The sequence below is a fragment of the Mustela erminea genome, chromosome 1 (assembly GCF_009829155.1).
Source record: "Mustela erminea isolate mMusErm1 chromosome 1, mMusErm1.Pri, whole genome shotgun sequence".
In the NCBI taxonomy this organism is placed as follows: domain Eukaryota; kingdom Metazoa; phylum Chordata; class Mammalia; order Carnivora; family Mustelidae; genus Mustela; species Mustela erminea.
The window spans coordinates 151,362,894-151,376,487 of record NC_045614.1 but is presented as its reverse complement, the minus strand read 5'-3'; the positions used below and the strand labels follow the sequence as shown (position 1 = coordinate 151,376,487).

At 40.1% G+C, this 13,594-nt stretch overlaps 1 protein-coding gene across 1 annotated transcript in view; it reads right to left on the bottom strand.

Annotated features, from left to right (window-relative positions):
* Nucleotides 1-5,853: 5,853 nt before the first annotated feature.
* PCOLCE2 (procollagen C-endopeptidase enhancer 2) overlaps nucleotides 5,854-13,594 on the bottom strand; it is a 65,076-nt gene continuing 57,335 nt past the window's right edge. The window contains exons 7-9 of the mRNA XM_032346794.1: nucleotides 12,138-12,221; nucleotides 9,940-10,107; nucleotides 5,854-7,242 (exon numbers count right to left, since the gene is read on the bottom strand). Of these exons, the coding sequence (XP_032202685.1) occupies nucleotides 7,112-7,242; nucleotides 9,940-10,107; nucleotides 12,138-12,221 (383 nt within the window). The 3' untranslated portion in view covers nucleotides 5,854-7,111. The remainder of the gene's footprint in view (nucleotides 7,243-9,939; nucleotides 10,108-12,137; nucleotides 12,222-13,594) is intronic.

Below are 13,594 nucleotides of genomic sequence, written 5' to 3'. Positions count from 1 at the left end.
TTTTAAAAATAACCATATTTAAGAGACACGACTTCTGATGTAAATTAGATTACAGTAATACAAGAAGCAAAACAGCAGGTTTATGTAGGAGGTAAATGTATGTTTAAAAAAAGAACTGTTTCAGCCAGAGAAATGACAGGTAAGCTCCATTTCCTTCATTCTGCAGTCTAGAGTTTCCTCTGTATGTGTGTCTGTTTCTTGGTCTCTCTCTTCTTTAGAAAGGTTATATAACCCATTCTTCAATTTTAGGCAAATTATTCCTATTGAAAGATATTAAAAATTATCAGGTGCTATTTGAAAAGAATTTTGAGGAGGAAAATACTAACTGCCTCAGTAATTCATCCAGAAACTTAATTAATTTTGTAGGGTCATTTTAATATTTTAAATTTCAGATATTTAAAAACATTTCCCCCCCCATTTAATATTTCATTGGAAATAGCAAAGAGTCATTTTTTAATAGTTATTTTAATAGTTTTTTAATAGTTATTTTAATGCAGAGGCTTTTTTTTTAGAGTTATAAAACTGGGCAGAAATATTTCTCTTGATGTTGATGGTGAATGGCACAAGTTTGCTGAATGAAAATTTAGCATTATCTACTAGGACTGACGTCCAGTCAGACACCTATCTAACAGTTTTATGCTTTAGAACCTATTTCATTGTTTGGATTGGAGGAAAACTTAGATCACCTACTTCAACCTTCTAATTTTATAGGTAAGAAAATCGCATTTTAAGTAATTTGTCCAAGATTGAATCATGTCTGACTTTAGAGCCCAAACCCGATTTATTTTATCAATTAAGATAGATTCCTAGAGCTTTGCATTTTTGAATTAATTTTTCATGGTAGGTTCATCTTGGTCAGAGATGGGAACTTAAGATGCTTAGTCCCTGCCTTTCCAAATGAATAGTTTATTCAAGACTTAATTTATTACCAAGGACAGAAACAGAGACAAGTGAGATGAGCAAGAATAAGAGGGTAAGAGGAGCTGTGGAGTAGTAAACATAAACAGAAAACCAGGAGTCAGTCAAAAAAATAACAAGCCAGACCATGTAGATTGAACCAAGGGCTCAGAATGGAGACACTGGTTGATTTTATTTCTGTGCCACTTTATAACCCGATCAATTTGGTTATTCAAGGATCTAGAAAATTTAAGACCTATATGGGATCTCAGAAAGGATCCAATTTGCCTTTCTCATTTTACAGAAAAGAAAACTAAAGTTCTCCCACAGCTACCCTGTGAAGGAGAATTCAAGTCTTTGCCTCATCCAGGAGGCTCTTAATTACATTATATCACTGTTGTTATTAATTTCCTGTTTGTAAGATAAAGCAGCTAGCTGTATGAAATCTTAAGTTTTTAAATTTTCTTAATAGATTTCTGTACTCAAAAGCTCTATCTCACGGTTTAAATGTAACCTAATCTTAGTATCAGAAGGCCATGGGAATATCCTTCCAGCAAAAGATAACACTTCATATTTATAATCAAAGTTTAGCCTTTTTAAACCTGATTGTTGACTTTGTGTTTTAGAGGAAGAAGCAAATTATAAAAACAAATAGAAGTCTAGTTGTTTTTTTTTTTTAAGATTTTATTTATTTATTTGACAGAGATCACAAGTAGTCAGAGAGGCAGGCAGAGAGAGAGGGGGAAGCAGGCTCCCTGCAGAGCAGAGAGCCTGATGTGGGGCTCGATCCCAGGACACTGAGATCATGACCTGAGTCGAAGGCAGAGGCTTTAACCCACTGAGCCACCCAGGCACCCCAGAAGTCAAGTTTTTAAAATATTTTTAATTGAAGACTAGCAGACACACAATGTTACATTAGTTTCTGGTGTACAATACAGTGAAGTGATTCAACATGTTTATGCATTATGCTGTGCTCCCCCCAAGTATAGCTACCATCTACCCATACAACACTCTTACTGTACCATTGATTATATTCCCTATGCTGTACCTTTCATCCCCATGACTTAAAAGTTAGGATTTTAAATAACAACTTCAAAATTATCCAGAACAAATTTCTATGTACGTCCCAGAGCTACTTGTCTGAATACCCAAGTATACTCCCATTCTTACACATCCTCAGGCCCCATGTTAAAAAAGGGCTGTTAGTGTACGGATCATGGCCCTCACATATTTAATTCAAGATGCTTAATTATAAAAGATTTTTTAAAAAATCAATATTTTTATCCTTGGGCTAGGGCTTACATATACATCTAAGGAACAAACTTGTAAAACTATTAATTCTAACCACTTACCTGCAGGGATTTTTTGGCTTTTCTATTTGAATTAGCATATACTCTTTGCATTAGAAGAGTCATTCTTCTGGGACGCCTGGGTGGCTCAGTGGGTTAAGCCACTGCCTTCAGCTCGGGTCATGATCCCAGAGTCCTGGGATCGAGTCACACATGGGCTCCTTGCTCGACAGGGAGCCTGCTTCTCTCTCTGCCTCTGCCAGCCTCTCTTCCTGCTTGTGTGCTCTCTCTCTCTCCTTCTCTCTGACAAATAAGTAAATGAAATGTTAAAAAAAAAAAAAAAAGTCATTCTTCCTGTCCAATATCTCTTTTTCTTTCCTTACTACATTAACTAGACCCACCAGTGCAATTTTGAATAGAAATGTTGACTTTAGGCATTTTTGTCTTATCGCTGACATTAAAATGCTTTCAATATGTCACCATTTGCTGCAGGGATTTTTTGTCAGCTTAAGGAAGCTCTCTCCTATTTTTAGTTTCCTTAAGGTTTATTTTGTCATGAATTAATGTTGGAGTATATCAAATGCTTCTCTGCATTAAGATCAAATGATTTCTCCCCTTATATGTATTGCAAACAGGGCTTAACAAACTTTCCCAGTTCTGTTGCGTTGACGACCTTTATTTGACTCCGGCTTAATTTACCAGTAATCTAATACTACATAGGTCGACTGTGTGGCTGGGCAAAGTTGCTTCTGGTATCAATGAACCCAGATTGGTAAATTGCATTGGCCTGGGAAGAGCTGCAAGTAAGCTCTAAATACCTGATGGGGCAGCCACACCTTTGGGTTTTCCTGAGTGTGTAGTTCTTACAATGAGGTGTGTCATCTAGGAGGAGCCTGAAAGCTACTCTGCCTATGGAGTTAATACAAGAGACCCTGGTTTCCCAGGAGATGGGAAATTCAAGTTGGAGTGTCTGGACCCACCGGATGTGAATCAAGGCCCCAGGCATCCCAGACATTATCTAGGAAGGCCAAAGAAAACAGCTCATGGGTGGCTGTGTGAACTGCTCCCGGTCTGGCCCTATCCTGTTGAGCTCTGGTCCCTGTGCTATAGCTCTGAGGGTGCTGGTAGTGAGAGAGGCCTGTGGTACTCATGAGTGTCAATGTTTAGTTGTGCCCCAGACTGCCTAGCTGGCATTGCAGATCTAGGAAAGCAGCGTAGTGTGAACATCCATTTCCTGATGTAAAATCAATCATGCGTTCCTGGGATAAATCCAACTTGATCTGACCTATTTTGTTTGTTGCATTTTTGTCTGATAATATGTTTTTGTACCTATGTTTGTAAGTGAAATCAGACTGGATCCTATGTTTGCTGAAGTCTTGGCATTAAGATTATGCTGATCTCCTAAAAAGGATCACTGAATGTTACTTTCTTATTTATACTCTGGAATTGTATGTGTTAGATTGGCAGTATTTGTCTCTTAGATATTTCATAGTCCTTCTGAGTCAAACTATCCAGACCTGGAACTTAATTTGAAGAAAGTTTTAATTACTGTTTGAATTTCTTTAATGGTTAGAGGACTGCTTAGGTATTCTGTTTCTACTTGAGTTTGAGTTGGTAGGTACAGTTTAGCAGTTTGTTCACTTCATGTAAATTTTCAAATCTATTTATGTTCTCTGCTAGTTTTAAAGTTTCAAACTCTTTTATAGTTACCCTAGATATTTTAATGTAAAAACTTAAGTTATCAAAGTTCTAAATTAATATTTTTATCTTTCTCTCTCCAATTATAAGGGCTTTAGAACACTTAGGGCAAGCTCCCTCCTCCCCCACCTTCTTTAAATGTTTGTTTTCTACTTGAATTCACTTTTTTTTTTTTTTGAAAATTCGTTTTCACTTATATAAATATATTTATGAATTCAAGCCAAAGGAGTTTCTGCTTGATATTACTTAACTCATATTAGAATTACTAATCAGGGGGCACCTGGGTGGCTCAGTGGGTTAGAGCCTCTGCCTTCGGCTCAGGTCATGATCCCAGGGTCCTGGGATTGAACCCTGCATAGGCTGTCTGCTCAGCAGGGAGCCTGCTTCCTCCTTTCTCTCTGCCTGCTTCTCTGTGATCTCCGTCTGTCAAATAAATAAATTTTAAAAAGAGAGGATTACTAATCAGTAGCTGTTTTTTAATTAATTAATTAATTTTAAGATCTATTTATTTGTTTGAGAGACAGCTCCAGCAAGTGTAGGGAGGGGCCCAGGGAGAGGGAGAGAGCATCCCAAGCAGACTCTGCACTGAGCATGCAGCCCTAGGCCAGGCTCGATCCCATGACTCCAGGATCATGACCTGAGCCAAAATCAAGAGTCTGATGCTCAACCAACTGTGCCATGCAGGCGCCCCTTCAGCTGTTTTATTATAAGGCTTTTCTTTAAAGAAGATTTTTCTTACTAGTTTAGTTCACTAAAGCAGTCAGAAGATCTAGTAGAAGCTTGGCAGCACTTTCCTACAGAAAGAGAAAAAAAGAAGGTAAATTTCTCCAGCTAAGGTTAACCTTTCACTAAGTAAGTTATATTGCAGAATTTAAGATTTGGAAACTCGGCAAGATTCATATATTTTTATTACAGAAATTGAATTCAAAAGATGAAAATTAAGCTAACAGGATATATTAGTATGGTCACCCATTTGTTTATCGTGTATATTTGATTCCCCAAGTACAAGAACTAAAAACAAATACAAACCTTAGTCAGTTATACTTTAAAAAAATAAAATTTTAAAAAGAATTCCTAAAAGAGAAATAATTCCCAGAAATCATCTAGTCTAACTCCTTCAATTTATAACTAAGGAAGTTCAAGTTCAGTCAAAACAAGTGACTTATTAAACAAGAAAGAAATTAAGAAAAATGGTTGTTGGACCAAAAAGAGCAGTGTTATTTTTCAGTTTATCTCTGTTTTGAATAATTGAATTAAAAGACAAACCAGTGCTGTTCATTATTAGCCACTAATTCCCTCAACAGTTGAAAGTCTTGTGTCAGAGATGTCAATGGTATAAATAGTTTGGGTTACTCTTCCCGATTTTTACCTCAGTGTGACCCAGAAACCAATGGCAGTCTTTCTGCTGGAAGTGTAGGAGGCTGAGAGTTGCAAGCATGCTGCCTGTAATGCACCAATTAGAAGACAAGGAGAAGAAATTCTACATTTCTTTTTTTTTTTAAGTAATCTCCACTCCACATGGGGGCTCAAACTCACGTTCGGGAGATCAAGAGTCACATCTATGCTCTCCTGGTTGAGCCAGCCCAATGCCCCCCAAATACTGAAATCTTCAGTCATCACTGCAAAGCCTCATAACATGTGTTCTTGAAAGGAACTCACTTGCCTCCAGAAGGTTAGAATCAATCAGGGTTCCACAGTAACATCCTGGCTGTGCACAGCGGTGATGTCCAGAGGGTTGTGAGGGCCTTTCTAGAAGGTGGCACTGGCTAGGGAAGCCAGCCACTGACTCCTGTAGTTTATCCATGTTCTCAGCTGGAGAATTTTCTGGTACGGATGGGGGCAGCCCAGTGGCAGGGGTTAGGAATAATTCCTGACACCACAATCAGCCCGCATTCATTGCTTGCATGTGCTCAGTCAGCTGCCAAAAGAGAGGGATTCTTCCTTTTGAAATTCATTTTTGTTTTTTGGGTTTTTTTGGCCTTTTGAATGTCTGGTCACTTCTAGGGCTGGGAATTATTGTTTTTAACCCAAAGAATATTTTTCTTATTTCTAAAACTTTGGTTCTACCATGAGAGACCTTGTAATCCAAGTCTTTGCTCCTCCCTGACGTGCTTTCCACCTTCCTCAGAGGGGGATGGTGGGCCCTCTTCCACAGGTCCTGGCTGGCAGCCTCCTAAGGGCTGGTTGCCACAGCCGTGGCTGGTACAGCTGCAGATTAAACAGCTGTGTGCAGATGTGGGGAGTTCTTTCCCAGTTCTTTCCACCACTGGGTAAAAAGGGAGTCTTCAAAGGCAACTGCAGAAAGCATCAGTTAACAGGGGATGAACAGGACTGGGGCATCAGACTCCCCTCTACTTTCAAGTCCTATAAAACGACCAGTTGTGATTTGGGCTGCAAAAGAAACAAAGAGCAGATGCTGCCGAGCCAGGATCCGAGGATTTTCCTCTGGGCCTGAGAGGGCTTCTTTGCTTGAATCAGGACTTCCAAGCTTGAGTGCCAGCTCTGTCCCTTGGGAGACGTGTGCTCTAGACAAGTCACTAACTAGACCTGAGCTTCAATTTCTGGAGTTGAATTCGATCCCAGAGGGATACCATGTTCTCTGGTTCTACAGAGAATTCTAGTCTACTTACATTACTGGATCCATCTGGTCCCCGAAGTTCTTGGAATGCACACTCTTTCAGCAAAGTGTACATCCATGCCAAATTGGTATGTAAAAAGCAGGGAATATTCTTTTTACAGTGCCCCATTTTCTATAAAAACAAGTGTAATGGCTGTTACGTAATCATTTAAAAATATTTTATTAAGCAGTGACTTAAAAAATGCAAGAGAAGAATATAACCCCTCAGAGAAAATGCTTGAAGGTAAAACAAATATCACTATAAATATTGCACTTATAAAATCTCTTTTTTACATCTTCACACCACTCATTTCTAAAATACCCTTTTACAGAGACGTATAAATAAACTGCTTCCACGCTGTCAGTGCTTGATACATTCAGTTTCCTATAGCCGCACCAAGTCTGCAAATTTTCAATCATGTATCTGCTCCTCTCGGCGCAGGCACAGAACTCCCACCAGTGATACCGGAGGTCTCATACCTACATCATGTGAAGAGTAAATCTTTCTGAATGCTCAATATTTAATATAAGACTTTTTTTTCCTACAGAGAAAAATATAGATCTTTCCAAGGCAATGACAGAATGCAGCTTAAATCGACACAGTTCATTATTAACATTGCTTGTTTTTCAAGGCATCCAGGAGCTTCTGATTCTTGGTCTTGAACATCATGATAAAGCTGTTTGGCATGATTTTGCCTCGCCCGTCTTCACCCACTTGGCCCATAATAATGTAATTTAGACCTAAAAAAAAGAGAACATAAATTAATTTTTTTCTCCATGTGCATTTTTTTTTTTTAATTCTTTTTAAAGATCTTATTAGAGGGGTGCCTGGGTGGCTCAGTCCTTAAGCATCTGCCTTCGGCTCAGGTCATGATCCCAGAGTCCTGGGATTGAGCCCTGCATAGGCTGTCTGCTCAGCGGGAAGCCTGCTTCTTCCTCTCCCACTTGTCCTGCTTGTGTTCTCTCTCTTGCTATTTCTCTCTCTGTATGTCAAATAAATAAAATCTTAAAAACAACAAAAAAAAGATTTTATTAGAGCGAGGAAGCACATGCAAGTGCAGGGAGGAGGGGGAGAGGGAAAGGGAGAGGGAGAAAAAGACTCCCTGCTGAGCAGGGAGCCCCAACCTGGGGGGTGGGGTGGGGGGAGCTTGATCCCGGGACCCTGGGATCGTGCCCTGAGCCGCAGGCAGATGCTTAACTGACTGAGTCACCCAGGTCCCCTCTATGTGTATTGTTTTGATAAAATTTAGACTATAACCTACCTCTAGATAAATGATCTGTAAATGATAAAACTACACGTTCTGTCTATTCAGGATAAAATCAGGTTTAAGCTTCTCATCAGAAAAAAAAATCTAAATTCAACTAAGTTACATGTTCCAGCTCTGCCAACACTCGGAAGATGGGTGGAATGGTGAGATCCTGTCGTGTCGTGCCCTCTGGTGCCCTGGGTCTGGGGCATTTACTGAGTGTCTGCTGTGCACGACACCCTGTGTTTATGTGAAAGATTGTCCTGCCTTGAGGGGCCGCAGTGCTCCCTGACACTCATCCTCAGATGGCCTCTCATCCTCTCACAACACTTCTGGATTCCCAGGCCTTTGGCAACTAATGGGCCACTGGCTTCTGCTCCTGTGGTCGACTTGAACTCTTCTCAACACCTTGAGCATTTATACTACGTTCGTTCCTTGAGGACACGGTTGCATCATCTATTTCTTTGCATTCTCACAGTTCCTTGCAACAAATAGTTATGAAAAAGTACTTTTATCAGATGGACACTTTTTTTTTTTTTTTTTAATTTGTCAGAGAGAGAGAGGGAGAGAGAGCAAGCACAGGCAGACAGAATGGCAGGCAGAGGCAGAGGCAGATGAGTCCCACATCGGCCGAGCAAGGAGCCCGATGTGGGACTCGATCCCACGACGCTGGGATCGTGACCTGAGCCGAAGGCAGCTGCTTAACCAACTGAGCCACCCAGGCGTCCCAGATGGACACTTTTTTGTATCACAGTATGTCTGGCTAAGTTAGGCCTAGACTGGGGCTCATGCTGAGGTATGTCGGGTTCAACTCTGAAGACCTACCCTGTCTGAGAAAAATGTCATAAAGCAAGCGTGTATTACAGTCTCCTTCACTCTCCCTTTCTCCTGTGTGTCATAAGAGAAACGTGTATCCTTTTTCTCTGTTATAATCCTTCCTCCATGGGCTAACATTGTCCTGTAGTGATCTTGAGCTTGTGCAAGTGTGGAGGACTGTGCATGGGGGGCCCCTCCTCAAGGCTGGGCTGCTAGCATTGTGAGGAGACCCTCCAGTAAGTATCTCCATATATGTTACTTGCTTCTCCTGGCAGTTCTGGGGAGAAGTGTTACCTCTTACGGAGCCTTTCCCTCTGAAGAATCAACATTCCGCTGCTAGCCTCCAGACTTTTCTGAACAATCTGAATGCACAGTAAAGCTTTCGGGAAGTGGATGTTCTTTGCTCTCTCTAGGGGTGGGTGTGTGTGTGTGTGTGTGTGTGTGTGTGTGTGTTTTGTGGTTGGTTATTGTAACAAGATTGAGGAAAGGAATGAGCCGAGATTGGATAGAGAAATCATGGTATATCACACAAGAGAATACCAGGCATTATCACCATTCCAGAGAGAGATCTATCTATAGGTGCTATTTGTGGAAAGATATCTGTACACATCATGTGGGGGAAGCTGCAGTAGAATATTATAGCACAATCTCATTTGAGTGTGTATGTGGGTGCTTTCTGTAGGTAGAACTTTCTAGAAGGAACTTTCACAGTATCTCTGGGGAAAGGAAAAAGGCTTCACTTTTTATTTTATATCCCTACTTACTTAAACTCTTTAAAAACCAAAGACCATTCACTACTTTTCTAAGTTAAAGAACTTGTTAAAAAAAAAAATCATGTACCTCGGGCTCTGGACTTTTTCCTTTTTTTAACTTTCCTTTTTCCATAATTTCTCCTAATCTGATTTCCATGTGTGGATTGAATGATTCTGTGTCTGAAAATGATTCCCATATCTTTAATTCTAGCCCATATATACCTCTGTCTTCTGAATGTCAGCTCCGAATTTCCTGCCCCTTGCTGGATATTTTCCTCTAAAACTGTATTGGAACTTTAAGTGCAAAAAGAATCTCTCTTTCCCCCGAACTGCTCCTTCTGTGTTTGTTCCTTGTTGATCCAGCTTCAAATGCTTCTTGAACCCTTTTATCACTTTCACTATCTCATCTTCTGCCACAAGTTACAAGAACTGGGATCAGAGCCCTATTCTGCCTGACTCCAAAGCCTTCCTTCTACACCAGAAGTGGCCAACAGATGAAGCTTGATTTTAGTTCCCTTGCCCAGCCAGGGCATGGAAATATCCGTGACTTGCTCAGACTTTCTCTCGTTCCCTTCTCTGTCCCTGAGCTCCCCTCCAAGAAAGACTAAAGTTTTCCTCCTTACCTCTCCTGAGGAGAGGGCACTGCTTGCAGACCACAGTGATCTTGGCACTCATGTTCTTGCCAGCCTGCTGAATTGCCAGATTTCCCTCCTTGTAGATGTTGATGATCGAGACAGTGGCATGCAGGCTTCCACCTCGGGTGACAGTTGTGATCACGGTGCCAGCCAATACTGCCGAAGAAAACATTTGGAAATAAGACTGTGAAGGTAATTGTAGGCAGAACTGAAAATCACTGTACATTCTTCTAAGTTTCTGATAGGAAACATTTTAATGTTCAAGAGAAGGCCCTAATAGAACTATCGGATTTGAGTCTGTGCATTTGTCCCCAAAATTCAGGTTGGAAAAAAAAGAGGCCATGGAGCCATAATGTTACCCAGGTTACCTGTGACAGAAACCGAAATGTCTCCTGCCCTGCAAGCTACTGCTGAGATGGGGACTCTTGACAATGTTTTATCCAACATGGGGACCATTTACCAAGTAAGGCAGAGACTTATGAGCCTCTACCTCTTAATTCTCAATAAGATCTTGAGTCTTTAGACACAATACTATACTGAGGTTGCATGGCAAGGGTTCAAGCCATTAAGACATGAGCCTTCCTGTTGGTATGGCTGAGTGCCTACCTCTCTGTGTCTTTCCCCCTTTCTCTTTAGCTGTCCTCTCTCCTTCAACTTTGGTTCATCCCATGGGTCCCCATCTCTAATTACTGGTAAATACCTGTGTTTTTCTGGGTCTTTCTTATCTACCTTGTATATCTCATTTAATAAAGTATAGAACTGAGTAAAACAACATTTTCTTGCTTTAAAACAAAAAAACCACGACCAAAAAACCCTAGCAAAACTCAGTTGCTTTTCATTATGTAATTTCTCTTTCTTCCATTGTGATGTAAGAGGAAAGAGTCTCACTTTGGAGCCACAAGGAAAGATGCTATGTTTCTCAAGGGCATGCTTTTGGCATTTTGTGGGTGACCATTCCATGTGGTGCAGGACTTGGGTTGGGAGACTGTTTTAAGAGTCCTGTTCCTGTTACCAGTGTAGGTGGAGAACCAGTGGCCCGCTGGGGATAGCATTTAGTCATTTTACCAGGTAAGAGAGTAACAATGGACTAAATCAAGTTTTGGACTTGGTTGACAAGACCCTTGAGGTTAAGTTAAGGTGAGAAGTCACTTCTTAGGTAGCAGGCAAAATTCATAAAATCAGAATTTTTATCATGCCCTACTTTGATTCCTGGTGATGTGTTCACTGAAAAATGTTAGTCGATAGCCAAGGGAACTCAGGGGGCTCCGAAGGACATGGAGGGGATTGCCTCAAGCACCTCACAGAAGACTAACCTGGGTGTGATAGCAATTTGTTTTCATATTTATGCCTGTTATTTGAATTTCGGCATGGCAACTCCAGTAAGATTTAGGGCCCATTGGGTTCTTCAGTGCCTTCACGCCTTTGCAGACGACATAGTTTGTCTGCACTTCAGATGGGAAAAGGCAAGCAAAGCCTTTTCCGGGAGACTGTTCATTCTGGGTAACATACTTAGGTTTTAGCAACTTTCTTTTCCTGACAAGAATTTTCTTCAACATCCCTTTTTTAAAAAACCCACATAATTAAATTTGGTATCTCTTGCTTTTCAGTGATTTTTTACAGGAAGTGCCATATTTTTAAACTGGAGAAAGCTCTTAGAAATTCTAAATCATTAGGTAGTATCTCCTTAGGTTCCAACTTACAAGTCATTCCCAAAGAGATTTCAGGTTCCCAAGTCTTAATTTAGTACTTTGGAAGGACATGACAGAAGAAATACTTGAATTTCTTCTGAGAAAGGCCAGCTTGGATATGTTTCTAATTTACTTAGGTGGAATTACAGATGTGTGAAAAAGTGCTTCGGACATGAAAAATATGTGAGAAAAATTGTGCAGGGTTTTTCAGGATCACCGAGCCACTGAGAGCACACAGGGTAGCGGTATCATACTCCAGAGTCAAATTATTAAGTTAAATTAAAAGCACATTTTCTGTATATGTATTATCCTCAGTTGTGAAATCCAACACTTTGAACAGCACTAGTCAACATACCTCAGGGTATAGGAAAATATTTTCTTAGGTAAATGAAGAGTGTAACTGACACTTCACCATCACATTCATGGCAGTTCCTTTGAGATTAAGAATGCAGTCTCAAGTTTCTGATTAAAGAGAAAAGCCTGGGTTTTATTTCTTACCAAAGTTACTTGAACAATAATTGCTCTCCAGAGTCCCCGTCCGTCTACACTTTTGTTGACACAGGGCCACGGTGGGTTTTAAACCTAAATCCAAAGCAGACAGACATAAGATTCAGGAAAATGAATTCAAGTATAATTGGTGTTTAGACCTGAATCCATCTACTTAAAATTCCTATTTATTTCCCTGGACCACCAAGCTGTCATTGCAATGAAATAACTAGAAAACATTCAAAAGAAATTCTTTATGCTACTAACTACTGCTCTAATTTCCTCATGGTAACTCAATGCTCTCTGCTGAATTTTAAACCTGAGATCAAAGATAACCCAAATTTAGCCCTATTCTCTTCTTCCTTTATATATAACAAACACTAACCAAAAATAGATGCAGTCTCCATGCGCCCAGCTTAGAAAAACCCAGTACATCAACTATGAACTCAGGAAATACATGTTAATTCTTCACTTTACAAAAGGAATCGAGTGGTGTTCTCCTTGAGGATGGAGGGAGCTTTCTTGGTGCATTTAAAAATACCCAACTGTCCAAATGTGAGTAGTATGACTCTGTAGAAATACTGCTCATGTGTAAAGCATGTTATGCCTGTAATGAGATGTAACTAGTCATTAAACATTTATTTTGAGCCCGTCATTGCTTATAAAGATCTTAAGAACGGGGAAGTTGACTAATTTAAAAATAAAACAAAATAGATCAACACAGTAGTTCTCCAGCAAAGGTGATTTTTGTCCTCGGGTGACATTTTGCCATGTCCAGAAATAGTTTTGGCTGTCCCAACAGGGTCGCTATTGGCCTCTAGTGGGTAGATACCAAGGATGCTGCTGAAAGTCCTACAAGAAACAGCCCCAAAAGCAAAGCATCATCTGGCCTAAAATGTAAACACTGCCAAGGTTGAAAAACTGTGAGTTAACAAAATCAAAGTAGTTAATTCCCATTATCATCAACAAAGTTTCCAAAATATTTGCTAGTTATTCACTTACACGTGGCAATAGCTAGGAAGAACTAAACAAATCAACTGTAACATAATTGTACTTGATGGGCAAGAATTTGTGAACTCTTCTGTGAATTTATTATTTATTTAGTTTTAATTTGTATCTATACTTAACTCCAAAAAAGGACTTCAGGTGAATCACATTATTAAAATATGTACAATTTAATGTTAAGTACATATAATAGGATCTGTGTGTGTATAGATTTTTTAAGACAGAGCTCAGACAACATTTAGAGGGAACATTGTTCTAGAAGTTGGACACCTAAATATACCTAATTAACTGAGTCAAAAAGTAGTGGCGTTAGTGGTTCTCTCTGTCTGACGAAAGAACAGCCTTTCTGTGGGCTCTGGAAACCGCTCCTCTCACTTGGGAACATCAGTCTGCAAAACGGGCGCATGTCCCACCCTGCTCCTCCCCTCCCTTCAGTAGATCTCTGCGCTCTGGGCTTTAAATCA